General features: G+C 47.6%; 1 protein-coding gene across 1 annotated transcript in view; it reads right to left on the bottom strand.

Moving 5' to 3' along the window:
* Nucleotides 1-4,080: 4,080 nt before the first annotated feature.
* The window catches only part of P4HTM (prolyl 4-hydroxylase, transmembrane), a 36,323-nt gene continuing 27,291 nt past the window's right edge, over nucleotides 4,081-13,112 (bottom strand). Inside the window, exons 6-9 of the mRNA XM_018576138.1 lie at nucleotides 7,494-7,679; nucleotides 6,327-6,417; nucleotides 4,768-4,891; nucleotides 4,081-4,318 (exon numbers count right to left, since the gene is read on the bottom strand). Of these exons, the coding sequence (XP_018431640.1) occupies nucleotides 4,101-4,318; nucleotides 4,768-4,891; nucleotides 6,327-6,417; nucleotides 7,494-7,679 (619 nt within the window). The 3' untranslated portion in view covers nucleotides 4,081-4,100. The remainder of the gene's footprint in view (nucleotides 4,319-4,767; nucleotides 4,892-6,326; nucleotides 6,418-7,493; nucleotides 7,680-13,112) is intronic.

Genomic DNA, 13,112 nt, shown 5'->3' with positions numbered 1-13,112 from the left:
TTATTGTCTGAGTTAATGTTACATCATACAAAGACATTCTAGACAATTGTGAGCTTCCAACCTTGCGGTCACTGTCCCAGCCCTTAGGCTCCAGTCTTTCTGCAGTCACACTTGTCAAATGTTTGGTTAAAATAAACTTGAAATGCAATTGTCAGAAGACAACATTTGTGCTGCCCGTTCACAGCGTGAATAAAATGTTCTCATTATATTGCACAATAGCAAAGCTTAAAGTGTACCTGTCACCTGCAGACTGTACTTATGAGAATGCAGCAGAAATGGTCATGTGACCGACTCATTTTTAGCCTTATGCTTGGATATGATCTGATCCTATAACGTCGTTGCCCTTCCTATGATCATCAATTAACCAAAAGCAAAATTCATAATCAAAGTTTGCTACAGCACAATGACCAGTTCTCTTAAAGTGAACCTACACTCAAATATTAACCCTAAGCAATAATTCCTGCAGGTGGACGTACAGTATAAAGAGGAAGAAACGGGCTCCCTGCAGTGCTGCTGACATAACTACAAATCTAGGCATCTGGTCACATGATCACTACTGAAGGGGAGGACAAGATATAAGACTTCAACAGAGGTCACATGACCAAAGCTCTGGGCTTATTGTGACCAGCACTGAAAGAAACTTAGGGCAGAATTTCTCCAGGTAAGGAATTTCAATCTTTTTATTATTTTTGGCTAGACTGGTGACATACATTTATTATTTCAGAGTATGTCCATTTTAAGTAAAGTTGGGATATTCAGCTTCTGATGAAGATGGCCCAAGAGTATTTGTGGTAATAAGGTTATGGTAGGGACATTTAGGAAGAATGGGGCCCTAGGCAAGGCAGCAGCTTTGACCACCAAATGCCTTCGATTGACATGGGGCCCTAGGCAAGATAGTAGTTTGACCCCCCCCCCCAATGATTTTGATTTACATGGGGCCCTAGGCAAGGCAGCAGCTTTCACCTCCATATGCCTTTGATTGACATGGAGCCCTAGGCAAGATAGCAGCTATGAATGCCCAATGCCTCCAATTGACATGGATAAGGATTACAATAGGTACAGAGTAGATGCCCCAGTTGCATTGTCTGTACTGGCATTGACCAACTCGGACACAATGCCCCTATGGTGCAGGGAACAATGTGAAGGTCGCTGTCCACTGCAACCTGATTTCCTGTAGGCTGCTACAGCACTTTTCTCCATGGCTGGATCATGCACAAGGCAACCTGGGCAGGAGCCCAGGGCTTGGTGAATGTCAAGGGGGCCAAGCTATGACCTATGTGACAGCAAAATGCTGTCACTTCACAAAGGAGATCACGTTTAGGCATTTACATAGTATTTGAGGTTGAATAAAGACATTAGTCCATCAAGTCCAACCTATTAGGATCTCATTCTTAGGAGTACCTGTACCCCTGTATATTACGGTCCCTTAGGAAATCGTCCAAAAGTTTCTTGAACAATTCCACATTCTCGTATACTGGTGACCAGAACTGGACCGCGTACTCCAGATGAGTCTCCACTCCATTGTCTCTGCAATACATCCCCTTCTTAATACAGGACAAGACCCTGCTAGCTTTGTTTACAGCAGCCTGGCACTGAAAGCTACCATTCAGTTTGTGGTCTACAATGGCCCCCAAATCTTTTTCTATTTCTGACTTCCATAGTGGCATACCCATAATTGTATAACCCATTTGTTTATTTTTCTATTACCCTCCCAATTTTGGTGTCATCCGCAAACACGGAAATATCGCTGTTAACACCCTCCCCGATGTCATTAATAAATAAGTTGAACAATATGGGACCCAGCACAGAACCCTGAGGCACACCGCTCATTACACTAGCCCAGTCTGAAAAGGTGCCATTTACAGATACCCTCTGGACCCGTTCCCGTAGCCAGTTCTCATTTGGTGTCTGATCATTCTGAGTTGGTCAGTACCAGTACTGACAATGTAAATGGGCCTGCTTCTCTGTACCCATTGCAATCCTTATCCATGTCAATTGAAGGGATTGGGGGGACACAGTGCTACCTTACCTAGGGCCCCATTCTTCCTTCCTCTGCCTATGGCAGTAATAAACAATAACCAAAAAGTGTTGGGGGAGGGCAGTTGTGGGCTCTGGAGGACCCGTGTGGCCCCAACCATACAAGGTTTTATGGCTGCAACAAACTTCTTACATCCAATACACATTGACCCTGAATTCCATGTCCTCGCTCTGGTCATCCGCTCACCTCTGCTTGAGAATGACACTTGAACACGTGTAGTAATATTGCACTTGCACGCACATAATAAATAAACCTTTGTGAAATATGCAGCATTTACAACTGTTAAAATAAATAAAGCTATCGGATTTTTGATACTTCAGCTTTTATAGTCCTGAACATGCCTCCTCCTGATATGGAACACCCTGGCGATATTAAAGTGCACCTGCAACTCATAAACAGTGCAGGCAGCCATCTTGTGGACGGAACTACTACCGAACCTAGTGACATCACCGTGATATTATAGACCACATGCCGAGGCAATGACACTCATTTCTTATTGATGGGACGTATCCTTTAAAGCAGTGGTTCTCAGCCGGTGTAACCTCAGGACCCACATTTGTCCTCGGTCATTAAGTCACGACCCAAGTCGCACTGCAATGGAACCCACGGCATTAGGGTACCGCGCGTTCCAGTGCAGGTGTACAAACTGTGGGTGGGAGGTGCGTTTGGGGTACCATTCAAAGGAATGGCAACGCAACACACCTCCCACACTAGAATGCACGTTAGGTGGGATTGTGTGGTACAGTGCGTTAATCGCATGGTACTATTCGAATAATGCACTGTACTAGTGTGAATGGGCCCTCAAAAACACTGACCTACACACACTCTCACATACCAAAACATTTTGTATTTGATTGTTCTTTTTATAAGGTCCACCCAGTCCCCATACCTTAGGAGAACTGGAGTGGATCCCCAGCCTGGGGTCCAGTGTGGGCTGCTGTGCTGTGAAGGAGCTTCATCTATATGTGCATTACTTGTACAGTTCCCTTGCGCACCCTGTAGAGGTGCCGGGAGCCAGGTTGTGATGTCCCCATGGCACCTCTATTGGACATGCGAGGGAGCTGTAAGGAATACACGTATGGATGGAGCTCCCTCACTGCTGGAGCACCATCCCATCCCACCTCAGGCTGACACTCGGCGGCGGGCAGCATATTTTGCATGGCCGCTCGGCACGAGAATTGACAGCGCTGCGCTAGGGGGAGGCAGAGGAGCATCTCACCTAGAAAAGTGGAAGGCATGCGGCGACCCACTGAACACGGGGTTGCGACCCACTTTTGGGTCGCGACCCACCGGTTGAGAACCAAAGCTTTAAATGCTTGTCCCATCCACAAAATGGCCGCCTGCTTAGAGACCGATACTCTTTAAAGAGTCAGTTCATCCAAAACAGACATTCAGTTTATAGTGCATGATGACGAGCTGGGCCGTCCAGTCACCTAGACGGCAATCCTGCCATTTCCACCGCTATTCAGTGCCAGCAGGAAGAAAGTGACCCTCCTGTAGCAGCTGCAGTGGGAACTCAAGCTACAGATATGAATCCCCAAAGGACACAAGAAGCTGGTGGGTGATTACACCCGAAATCTGGAATGTCACTTTAGGATGGACTGACCCTTTAAATCTGCACAGCTACATTTGCTCGAATGCATAGGAATGCCCTGATGTAACCTTTAATAAATAGACTTTGTTCTCTTTGTACCATGATGTAGATAAAATAAATAAATAAATATGTGTCTCTGTCTCATGCTAAAAAAAAAAAAAAACGCTAAGCACTGATTGGCCGGCTCTGAGAATCTCCTCTCCCATGATGCAATTAAATGGACACAAGAAAACGTCCGCGGTCTTACGTAATCCTCAGCGCTCAGTCCACTCTTCCTATACCACCAGAGCCGACGGTGGTACGTTCTACGCACCCCTGCGGCGTGGGATGGCTATTCGCGGTTTGGTGCGCACATGCGGTTGCCGTTATCCAATCCTCAACAAACCTGAAAGAGGAACAAGAAGCGGAGGACACTGAAATGACCGGGCAAGCGATGGTGGCACTCTACGCCCTCATCTGATCTCCTGGTCATAGGTCGACGTGCATGTCCCTGTAAGACTTGTCAACCGTCCACTCCTTCTGTTTCTCATTGTCGTCTTTGGTGTAGCGAGCCATCTCTTGCTGGAACCAGAGCTGGCGGGTCTTGTTGGGATCAACATTGATCCAGTTGTTGGCGATCCATTTCGTACCTTCTGTCACCAGGCAGCCTCCATGTAGAGCAAATTCATCCACATCCCCCATCCAGCCTGAAGGAAAAGACAAACTGTGATTGGTGGTGGTGGAGAAGACCTTCAGTCTAACAAAAGAATGGAAAGTTGTTTTAAATGGATTACCTGTTAACTCACTAATTATTACCAATGGGCCGTCTCAGGGCCATACAAAAACTTCAGATCACAGGGCCCCATAGAAAAAATGTGATGGGGCCCCTCTACAGACCTCTCTGTGAGGAACAATGCCAAGATCCCAAAGACTCTTCTTGTGCATCTAAAGTCGTCTCTACACTGTATACTTTAACACCAACTCTTAATGATATAGTACTGTATTATCTTCACATGTTCTATGTTTAATTTGCCTTAACAACCTAATTGGGCCCCCTTCCACCCCCAGGCCCCATAGCAGCTGCCTGAACATCAGCAAGCAGCCGATCATATCTTGTGCTCGTGCATCTGTTGAATGTAATATCACAATGGGGTACCTTTGCCATCGGACAGATAATTGTACCAGAAGACAGCCGTTCCTTGCCGGGGTTTAATTCTCAGGTTCCCCTTGTCACAATGTTTCCTCGTATCTCTCAGATCAATGTCATTCTGGATTAAAGACTGAAACGAAAGAGACATAACATTTTGGTAGCAAAAAAAACCCCCAAAACAAAACAAAACTTCAATTTTCAAGGGTCAGTCCGCCCATAAAATAGATCTGGGTTGGTTCTTTGGTGTTGAAAGGTAAATGGTGACAAGAGCCAACAATTCCCACAATTGGAAGCTCACCATGCCAGCTGCATTCACGATGAGAGGATGGAAATGGATAATGCAACGGGGAGAGTGAGAACCCTCGGGGAAAACTCAATATGGAAATACATCTTTATTTTTAGTTTTTGACCATAGTTACCCTTTAAAAGCATCCTGTAGGCCCAGGTGTACATAAAGCATCCTGTAGACCCAGGTGTACATAAAGCATCCTGTAGGCCCAGGTGTACATAAAGCATCCTGGTGGAAAGAACCAGAACCGAACAATTGCCATTGGACCCAACAAAAATTTTAAGAGCCTGCAAAAGTAAAATGGATCTTGACGGACAATTATTTTGCACACCTTTCCTATCAATTTCACATGACTTTACACCACATCTGCTATCAGAATGAACCTGCCCCTGATAACATGTGTAGCTGACTCCCCAAATAAAGCACAACAATCAGGAACCATGGTCTAGTATACCACAGGTCATGTGACCAGATACCCAGGCATTTGGGCTAGGGATGCACCCATACCGATACTGGTATCGGTGCCGATACTGAACATTTGGACGAGTATTCTTACCCGCCCAAATACCCCGATACTTGCCCCGATACCAGAGATTCCCTCTGACCGGCAGTGTCGCAAGGGAGCATGGAGCCGGCTTCCCGGCCAATCAGGAAGCTGGGGGGCGGGTCATGACCCACCTTTCCGGTTTCCTAATTCGCTAGGAAGCCGGCTTCATGCTGCCTAGTGACACTGCAAGGCAGCCTGGCTTCCTGACCAATCAGGAAGCCCGGCGGCAGGTCATGAGGCAGCGTGAAGCCAGCTTCCCAGGCAATCAGGAAGCAAGGCGGCGGGTCATGACCTACCACTTGGCTTCCTGATTGGTCGGAAAGCTGGGTCCACGCTACCTCGGGACGCTGGTATAAGTACTCAGTATCCGTGAGTACTGATAACAAAAATATCGGTACCCGATATCAAAAAAACAGTATCAGTGCATCCCGAATTTGATCTCTTCTGAAGGGGAGATTCAGCCACTCTGAACTCAAGAGCTGGCCATACACAGTTAGATTTCTCACGTTCAGCACAGCAAGCAAACAGTGTGGATGGAGGAATCTTCCCTGCTATTCCCAGCTTTCTGGCTATTGCATTCTGAAAGCTGGCACCCGTGGCAGTCAGGATGCCTCAACAGTGACTGCAGTTGATAAGCCTCAGTCACTGGTCGGCTGACAATTTTTTACTCCTTCGACAAAAGTCAATTGAGAAACTCTCTATTGGCATAACAAAGAAAATGTGACTCACCATCTCCTCATAGGTGCGGTTGTCGGCGACTGGAAATGTGGTCTCTCCTCCACCAGTAACATTGTTCAGGTAAAAAAGAATGGTCACATACCTAAAAATCAAACTCGTGTCATCAGAACAGCCAGTATGACATTGTGTAATGTTGGGGGCAGAACGCTGACAGACTATAGTTCATAACCGCACAATGATGTCCCCACTTCAGCTCCACAAACCTTTTATCATTGCAATTTATATTTCAAAGAGAACCTGTCACCCCGATGTAGATACAATATACTGTATGCCACTAATTCTATCCAATTAGCATTGTGTGTCTTCTCTTTACATATTTTAATTTCTGCAGCACAATAGTGAACTTGTATGAGAATCCAAAGAACCCATTAACAGATCCACTTTGTGAGAGATTTTGGAATTCTGGAAGATTTCCTCTGACCGGCAGTGCCGTAGGGGAACATGGTGCCAGCTTCCCGTGCGATAAGGAAGCTGGGTGACGAGTAGTGACCCGCCTCCCAGCTTCCTGATTGGCCGGGAAGCCAGCTCCAAGCAGGGAAGCCGGCTTCCCATCCAGCCAATCAGCATCGAGCCGGCTTCCCGGCTCAATGCTGATTGGCTGGGAAGCCGGTTTCCCAAGCAAGCACAATCAAGTTGGCCAGACAACATGGAGCCAGATTCTCGTGCAATCAGATTGCCCAGGAAGCCGGCTCCATGCCAGCGGAAGCACCGGTATCAGTACTCGGTATCGACGAGTACCGAAACCAAAGTATCACTACTCGTTACTGGAAAACTGGTATCGGTCCATGCCTAGTTAAGAGTGCAGGGGGAGGCGCTGATAATGTGGGGCGGGGGTAAAGGTGCTTTGCGGCGGATGCGGTGGGACAGGTGGCTGTGTTGCACCGGACAGAGAGCCATCCTGTCAGCTGCTCTCTGTCCCGCCCAGTTCACTGACATCACTAGTTGTCAGGAGCTCGGCGGGATGCCAACCAGAGAGTCCCACTCAGCTCCCTGGAAACCAACGATGTCAGTGAGCTGGGCGGGTCACAGGTTGCTAAGAGCTCTCGTCTATTTCAAGCAATTAGCGATGTCATCACGCAGTCACAGGGTTCACTCATTCCGAAACACCCCCCAAAAATAAAGCCGTCAGTCCCAAATGACAAAGAAGACTCAGCTTACCGACAGGAGGTTTCAAAAGCAGCCGATTCATTGGTGATCAGTTTAGTGTGGGTGCACGCCGTCTCCGGGAACACGGGGCCGCTGTCCATGTGAGCGTGGTAATGTCCTCCCTTGTTATACCTCACCACTTGTAGAGGTTCGCTGTTCTCCACCATGTCTGGCGGCAAACGGGTCAACTTGATGACTCTGTGCAGCAGAAAATAAAGTCACAAACACAAAAGATTTCAAGTTTAATTGTCTTATATTTTGCCTTCCCTGGTTCCTTCCTCTCCTCCTCAACAAACATGCTAATGACATTTTTACATAAAACCTTTCCATGACATATCTTGTTGTAGAGCCATTGATGTCCTCACTGAGTCTTTGTTCTTCTCTAAACAATGCAGGCAGATCATGGCTGGTGGGAGGGGCCGGCAGGGGGCTGTGCATAGCTTGGATACGGAAAAAACAAAGTTCTCCAGAGATCCGAATCCACTAAGTGTAACCCTTTCATTGAGTTAAACGCTCATCCACACGGACTTCTAACCAAATATGCATATAGAAAAAAAAGACATTCAGAGATCGAGCATCGCTGAACAAAAGCAGTTACCCCAAAGACCGGGACCAGCATACGAGTACAAACAGTTTCATTGAACATATGTCATCTTGCACTCTCACATTCAAACAAATGGGCCCCACACATGCAATAGGCAAAAGGAACAACCACGGGACTCCTGATGAGAAGATATTGGATTATTTTTTTCTGGCTGTGCATAGCTTCCTGACAACATCACAGCACCCTTCCTCAGTACTCCTCTCAAGAGCCTTCTAGGAAAGTCAACATTTCTGTCTTTTCATTATTTCTCTATGCAACCCTATTGGGAAGATTTCCCCCCCACTTTCTGTCCCTGTGACACCCGTACAAGGACTGAGGATTGCGGTTGTCACTAACACAGGAAGGCATGGACATTAATAATAAGACTGCCGGAATATCTCACCCTTCCCACGCTATTAAAAATGTGTCTCTATCGGAATCTTGGGGCTCCTCTCCCTGCAGGCTGTTATTCTTTAAAAATGGAGTGGCTCTGCATGGCTCCGCCCACACAGCCACATCATCCATTCACAGATCCTTTGACAGGATCTGTGAATGGATCAACTACAGTAGATGATAGAAAGTCACCAGCACTCACTTGTAATGTGCAAGAAGCATACGCACTTTTATTGATGCGTCATAGAGACAACGTTTCTGGGCCGCGCAGGATCCCTTCCTCAAGGCGACATTGAAACGTTGGCTCTATGACGCATGTGACGCATCAATAAAAGCGTTAATGCTTCTTGCACATTACAAGTGAGTGCTGGTGACTTTCTATCATCTATTGGACTGCGGCACGGCGCCATCCGTGTTGTCACTTCGAGCACCAACAGCTATTTCATATGGTTTAAGCGCTGTATGGAGTGCAGGTTACTAATGCTATTGGGATTAACTACAAGTCCCATCAGTCACTGCAGCAGCAGGACTTGTAGTTCTCAGTGTAATACAATCACCCTGATATCACCGCAGTTGTAGTCCATTCATTCGTCCTCCCGTCCATGTTACTGAATGTCCATACCGAGGTACAGACATGGATGGGTGGAAGAATCTGCAAGAGCCCGAGCGTTGCACCCGCCATCCACTGATAATGGTTGCAAAGCTTTACTGGCTCCAAGCAACAAAATAACACATTCTATTTTATTTTATTTTATGAAGAAGTGCACTTTTATTATTTTTTTTCTAAAAAGTGGACTTTACCTTTAAAAAGGATCCATGGCTGCACTGGCGTCACAAGGGGGGTGCAGTGGGTGTGGCCCACACCTGGGTGATACCATTGGAGGGGTGACACCAAAATGAATGACAGTCATATTGGTGTCACCCCCTATGAAAAGTCGGGCACTCGGTCATGGACCGAGAGCCCAAAAGTTTCAGGGGAGAGGAGGGGACCCAGCAGCATACCTTATCCCGCCGGGTGAACGTCCCCTCCTCACTCTGTTGGCTTCCATCACCAAGATGGCCACCGGCAGGTGTCCATAAGATGGCCGTGCATGCGTGATGACATCATTTGCAAAATACGTCTATTTATTGACGTGCATCGATGCTTTAGCTCTGCTTTAGCTCACGATTGTTACGGCTGCCACCCGTTGACTACCGCAGCACCCAATTCTTGAAGGGATTCACACGGTCAGGAATGCGAGGGGACCATGTACTATCTATGACATCATGGTGCACGCGCGTGGTGATGTCACGCGCAATGACGTCACGGCAGGGTGTGACTCAGTCTCTGCTCCGGGTGACACCAAGCCTCGGGACACCCCTGCATGGCTGTTCAGCTATAGACAGCAATGTATCAGTGTGAAGGAAAACGTTCAGTGCGGAGAAGATAACAACGTTCCTTCTGATCGCTCGCTCGCCTGCATACTTATTATAAAGTTACACAATTGTCAGTGAAGACGTGTGAACGCTGGAACATAAAGGGAGCGTCTTCATTAGTGGCACTAAGTAAAAACAAACAGAGGACCCGGGCTGTTTACTGATAATCAGCCTGTAATTAGCTCCTCGTTTCCTCCTCGCACACAACTGACGCTTCATTAGGTTCAGTAAACAGAGTCACCTTGAGTGGCTTATGGAGATAAGACTTTCCAATCATTATTCTGTTTAGATGTTGGCTCTCCGTACAGATAGTGAGAAGCCCAGCGGGGTGATTGTTGGAGATAAGTGGACGGTGAAGAGTTAATAACATCATTTCACGGATTACAAATCGCCAAACTCCATAAATGGAGCAAAATGAATCAAACGGTGTTATAAAAACGGATCATCTGGTTTCAGCGCAGAGATTTCTCCTTCCATGTCTGTGATTTGCTCAATTCTAAATAGGTGCAAGAATGTCTTCAGTGTTCAGTGTGATAATATACGGAGCGGGAAGGTTGGCGCTCAGCGCTGGAATGTTATGGTACAATAAAGTTTGTTTATATGGAGGATGAAAAATGAAAACAAGGGAGGTTTAGTGTTGGGGTTACAGGGAGTGTTAGTGTTGGGGTTACAGGGAAGGTTAGTGTTGGGGTTACAGGGAGGTTTAGTGTTGGGGTTACAGGGAGTGTTAGTGTTGGGGTTACAGGGAAGGTTAGTGGTGGGGTTACAGGGAGGTTTAGTGTTGGGGTTACAGGGAGTGTTAGTGTTGGGGTTACAGGGAAGGTTAGTGTTGGGGTTACAGGGAGGTTTAGTGTTGGGGTTACAGGGAGGGTTAGTGTTGGGGTTACAGGGAGGGTTAGTGTTGGGGTTACAGGGAGGTTTAGTGTTGGGGTTACAGGAGGGGTTAGTGTTGGGGTTACAGGGAGGGTTAGTGTTAGGGCTACAGCGAGGGTTAGTGTTGGAGTTACAGGAGGGTTAGTGTTGTGTTAGGGATACAAGGAGGGTTACAGCGAGGGTTAGTGTTGGGGTTACAGGGGGGGTTAGTGTTGGGGTTACAGGGAGGGTTAGTGTTGGGATTACAGAGTGGGTTAGTGTTGGGGTTACAGGGAGGGTTAGTGTTGGGGTTACAGGGAGGGTGGGTGTTAGGGTTAATGTTAGGGTACAGGGAGGGTTAGTGTTTGGGATGCAGGGAGGGTTAGTGTTGGGGTTACAGGGAGGGTAAGTGTTAGGGTAAAGGTGGCCATACACTGTACAACCATCGCAAGACCTTAGTCTTGCGATGGTTGTAAAGTACTTAAAAAAACATACGATCTGCCCATCTTGGATAGGCAGATCGTACTCTCGATCATCGCAAGCCCGCCCCCCTGAGGGGCGGGTTTAAGATGACTGCAATGAGGGGCGGGCTTGCGATGACTGCACACGGGCAGTGTGCGCGTGCGCACACCGGCCCGTTCGGCAGTTGTCGAACCAGCAGGCCACTAACTCGCCGAGAATCGTACGATTCCCAACGGGTTTTCTAGCCTGCTGGTTCGATGGAAGACGTGCGACCGTACAGTAGAAACGCTCGCACGCCTTCCATACACTGCACGATTCTCGTACGATCGCGGGATTTCCTGCGATTCTCGTACGAGAATCGTGCAGTGTATGGGCACCTATACAAGGAGGGTTAGTGTTGGGGATACAGGGAGGGTTAGTGTTAGGGATACAGGGAGGGTTAGTGTTGGGGATACAGGGAGGGTTAGTGTTAGGGATAGAGGGAGGGTTAGTGTTGGGGATACAGGGAGGGTTAGTGTTGGGGATACAGGGAGGGTGAGTGTTAGGGATACAGGGAGGGTTAGTGTTGGGGATACAGGGAGGGTTAGTGTTGGGGATAGAGGGAGGGTTAGTGTTAGGGATACAGGGAGGGTAACATCCTGCCCTGGATCTTGAATGTGCCCCTCCCCAGTCTTTCTAACACCTTGAGACGTGTTAGGGTAAACCTGTCATGGGAGAAGTATGGAGGCCGTCATTGCTGATCTCCTTTTGACAACAATAGCTGCCTGACCTTGTCTGGATTTGCGAGGCCCTGACCCAGACAAAGCATACATCATTGTTGTGGATAAATGACAGAAATAGTGAAGCCGGAGGGTCATCATGACACCCAGACATCAAGTATTTGCATTGACATCACTGGCAGACTCCATGTCTGTGTGGCCCATTGTGTCCAAGCCGTAAAGCAGAATCTTATTGCTACAGACCGGTAAGTTCCCGGAACCCACCATGATATGTCCTATGGTGTCCTCCGTACAATGATCCCACACACCACTGACATCCCCCATGCAGCTCTGCACTCTGATGTGTGTGATGGAAGAGGATCCATAGACTGCCAGCATACTGAGAACAGCTGATAGGTTGCTCTGTGACTTGTAGTTCTTCAGCAGCTACTGTTGGCCCTACGAAGCTTGAAGACACGGACTTAACTTGCCAAGTCCAATCAGCCGGCTATGTTGAGTCTCCGGGTCACCTCATTGCACAGTCTGCATGTGAAAATACTAACAATAACAAGTCCGGGTGGTCTAAACCAAGAAGACATGAAGAAGTGACAAGGAAAACTAAACAGAGCCGCACATAGAGAAACAGCATCCAGACCGCATGATGTCATAGGCAGCACGCGCGGCTCACTGAATCATCCTCTATACTTGTGAGACAAGATTAAAGGGGACATGACCCGTGTGATGTGCTTTCTTTCTGTCCAGGTACACAGGGAGGAGTGATGAGATTCAAGTGGACTTATCATACCGTCTCATTTCCTGGCTGGAGGACGTCCAGCCACATCCAGCTCTTTCCTCCCTAGTCTGACTGTCCCTGCCCCCCACCCACCTTTCATTCCCTGCATTTCAGTTCTATGAAACATGGAGTCTCAGCATGACATGTGGGCGTTACCTAGGGCGGTCTGCTGTTTTCAGGAAACTATGAGAAGATCCTCCCACCAGCCATGATCTGCCTGCATTGCACAGAGTCCCAGTAGTGACATCACTGGTCTAAAATGAGGTATGTAGTAAAAACAGACATTTTCATTAGCATATTGATGAGGGTGGGGGCAAGGAAGGCAACATACAAGTAGATTAAACTGCAGCTCCATACAGGAGGCTTACAAGCAGGAGGTATTTTCTATGGGATTACTGAACAGGAAGTCATCAGTGTGTTGGAACACCCCCCCC

Source organism: Nanorana parkeri, unplaced genomic scaffold (genome assembly GCF_000935625.1).
Source record: "Nanorana parkeri isolate BGI_ZX_2015 unplaced genomic scaffold, ASM93562v1 scaffold56, whole genome shotgun sequence".
NCBI lineage: Eukaryota > Metazoa > Chordata > Amphibia > Anura > Dicroglossidae > Nanorana > Nanorana parkeri.
This window is presented reverse-complemented; position numbering and strand designations above follow the sequence as displayed.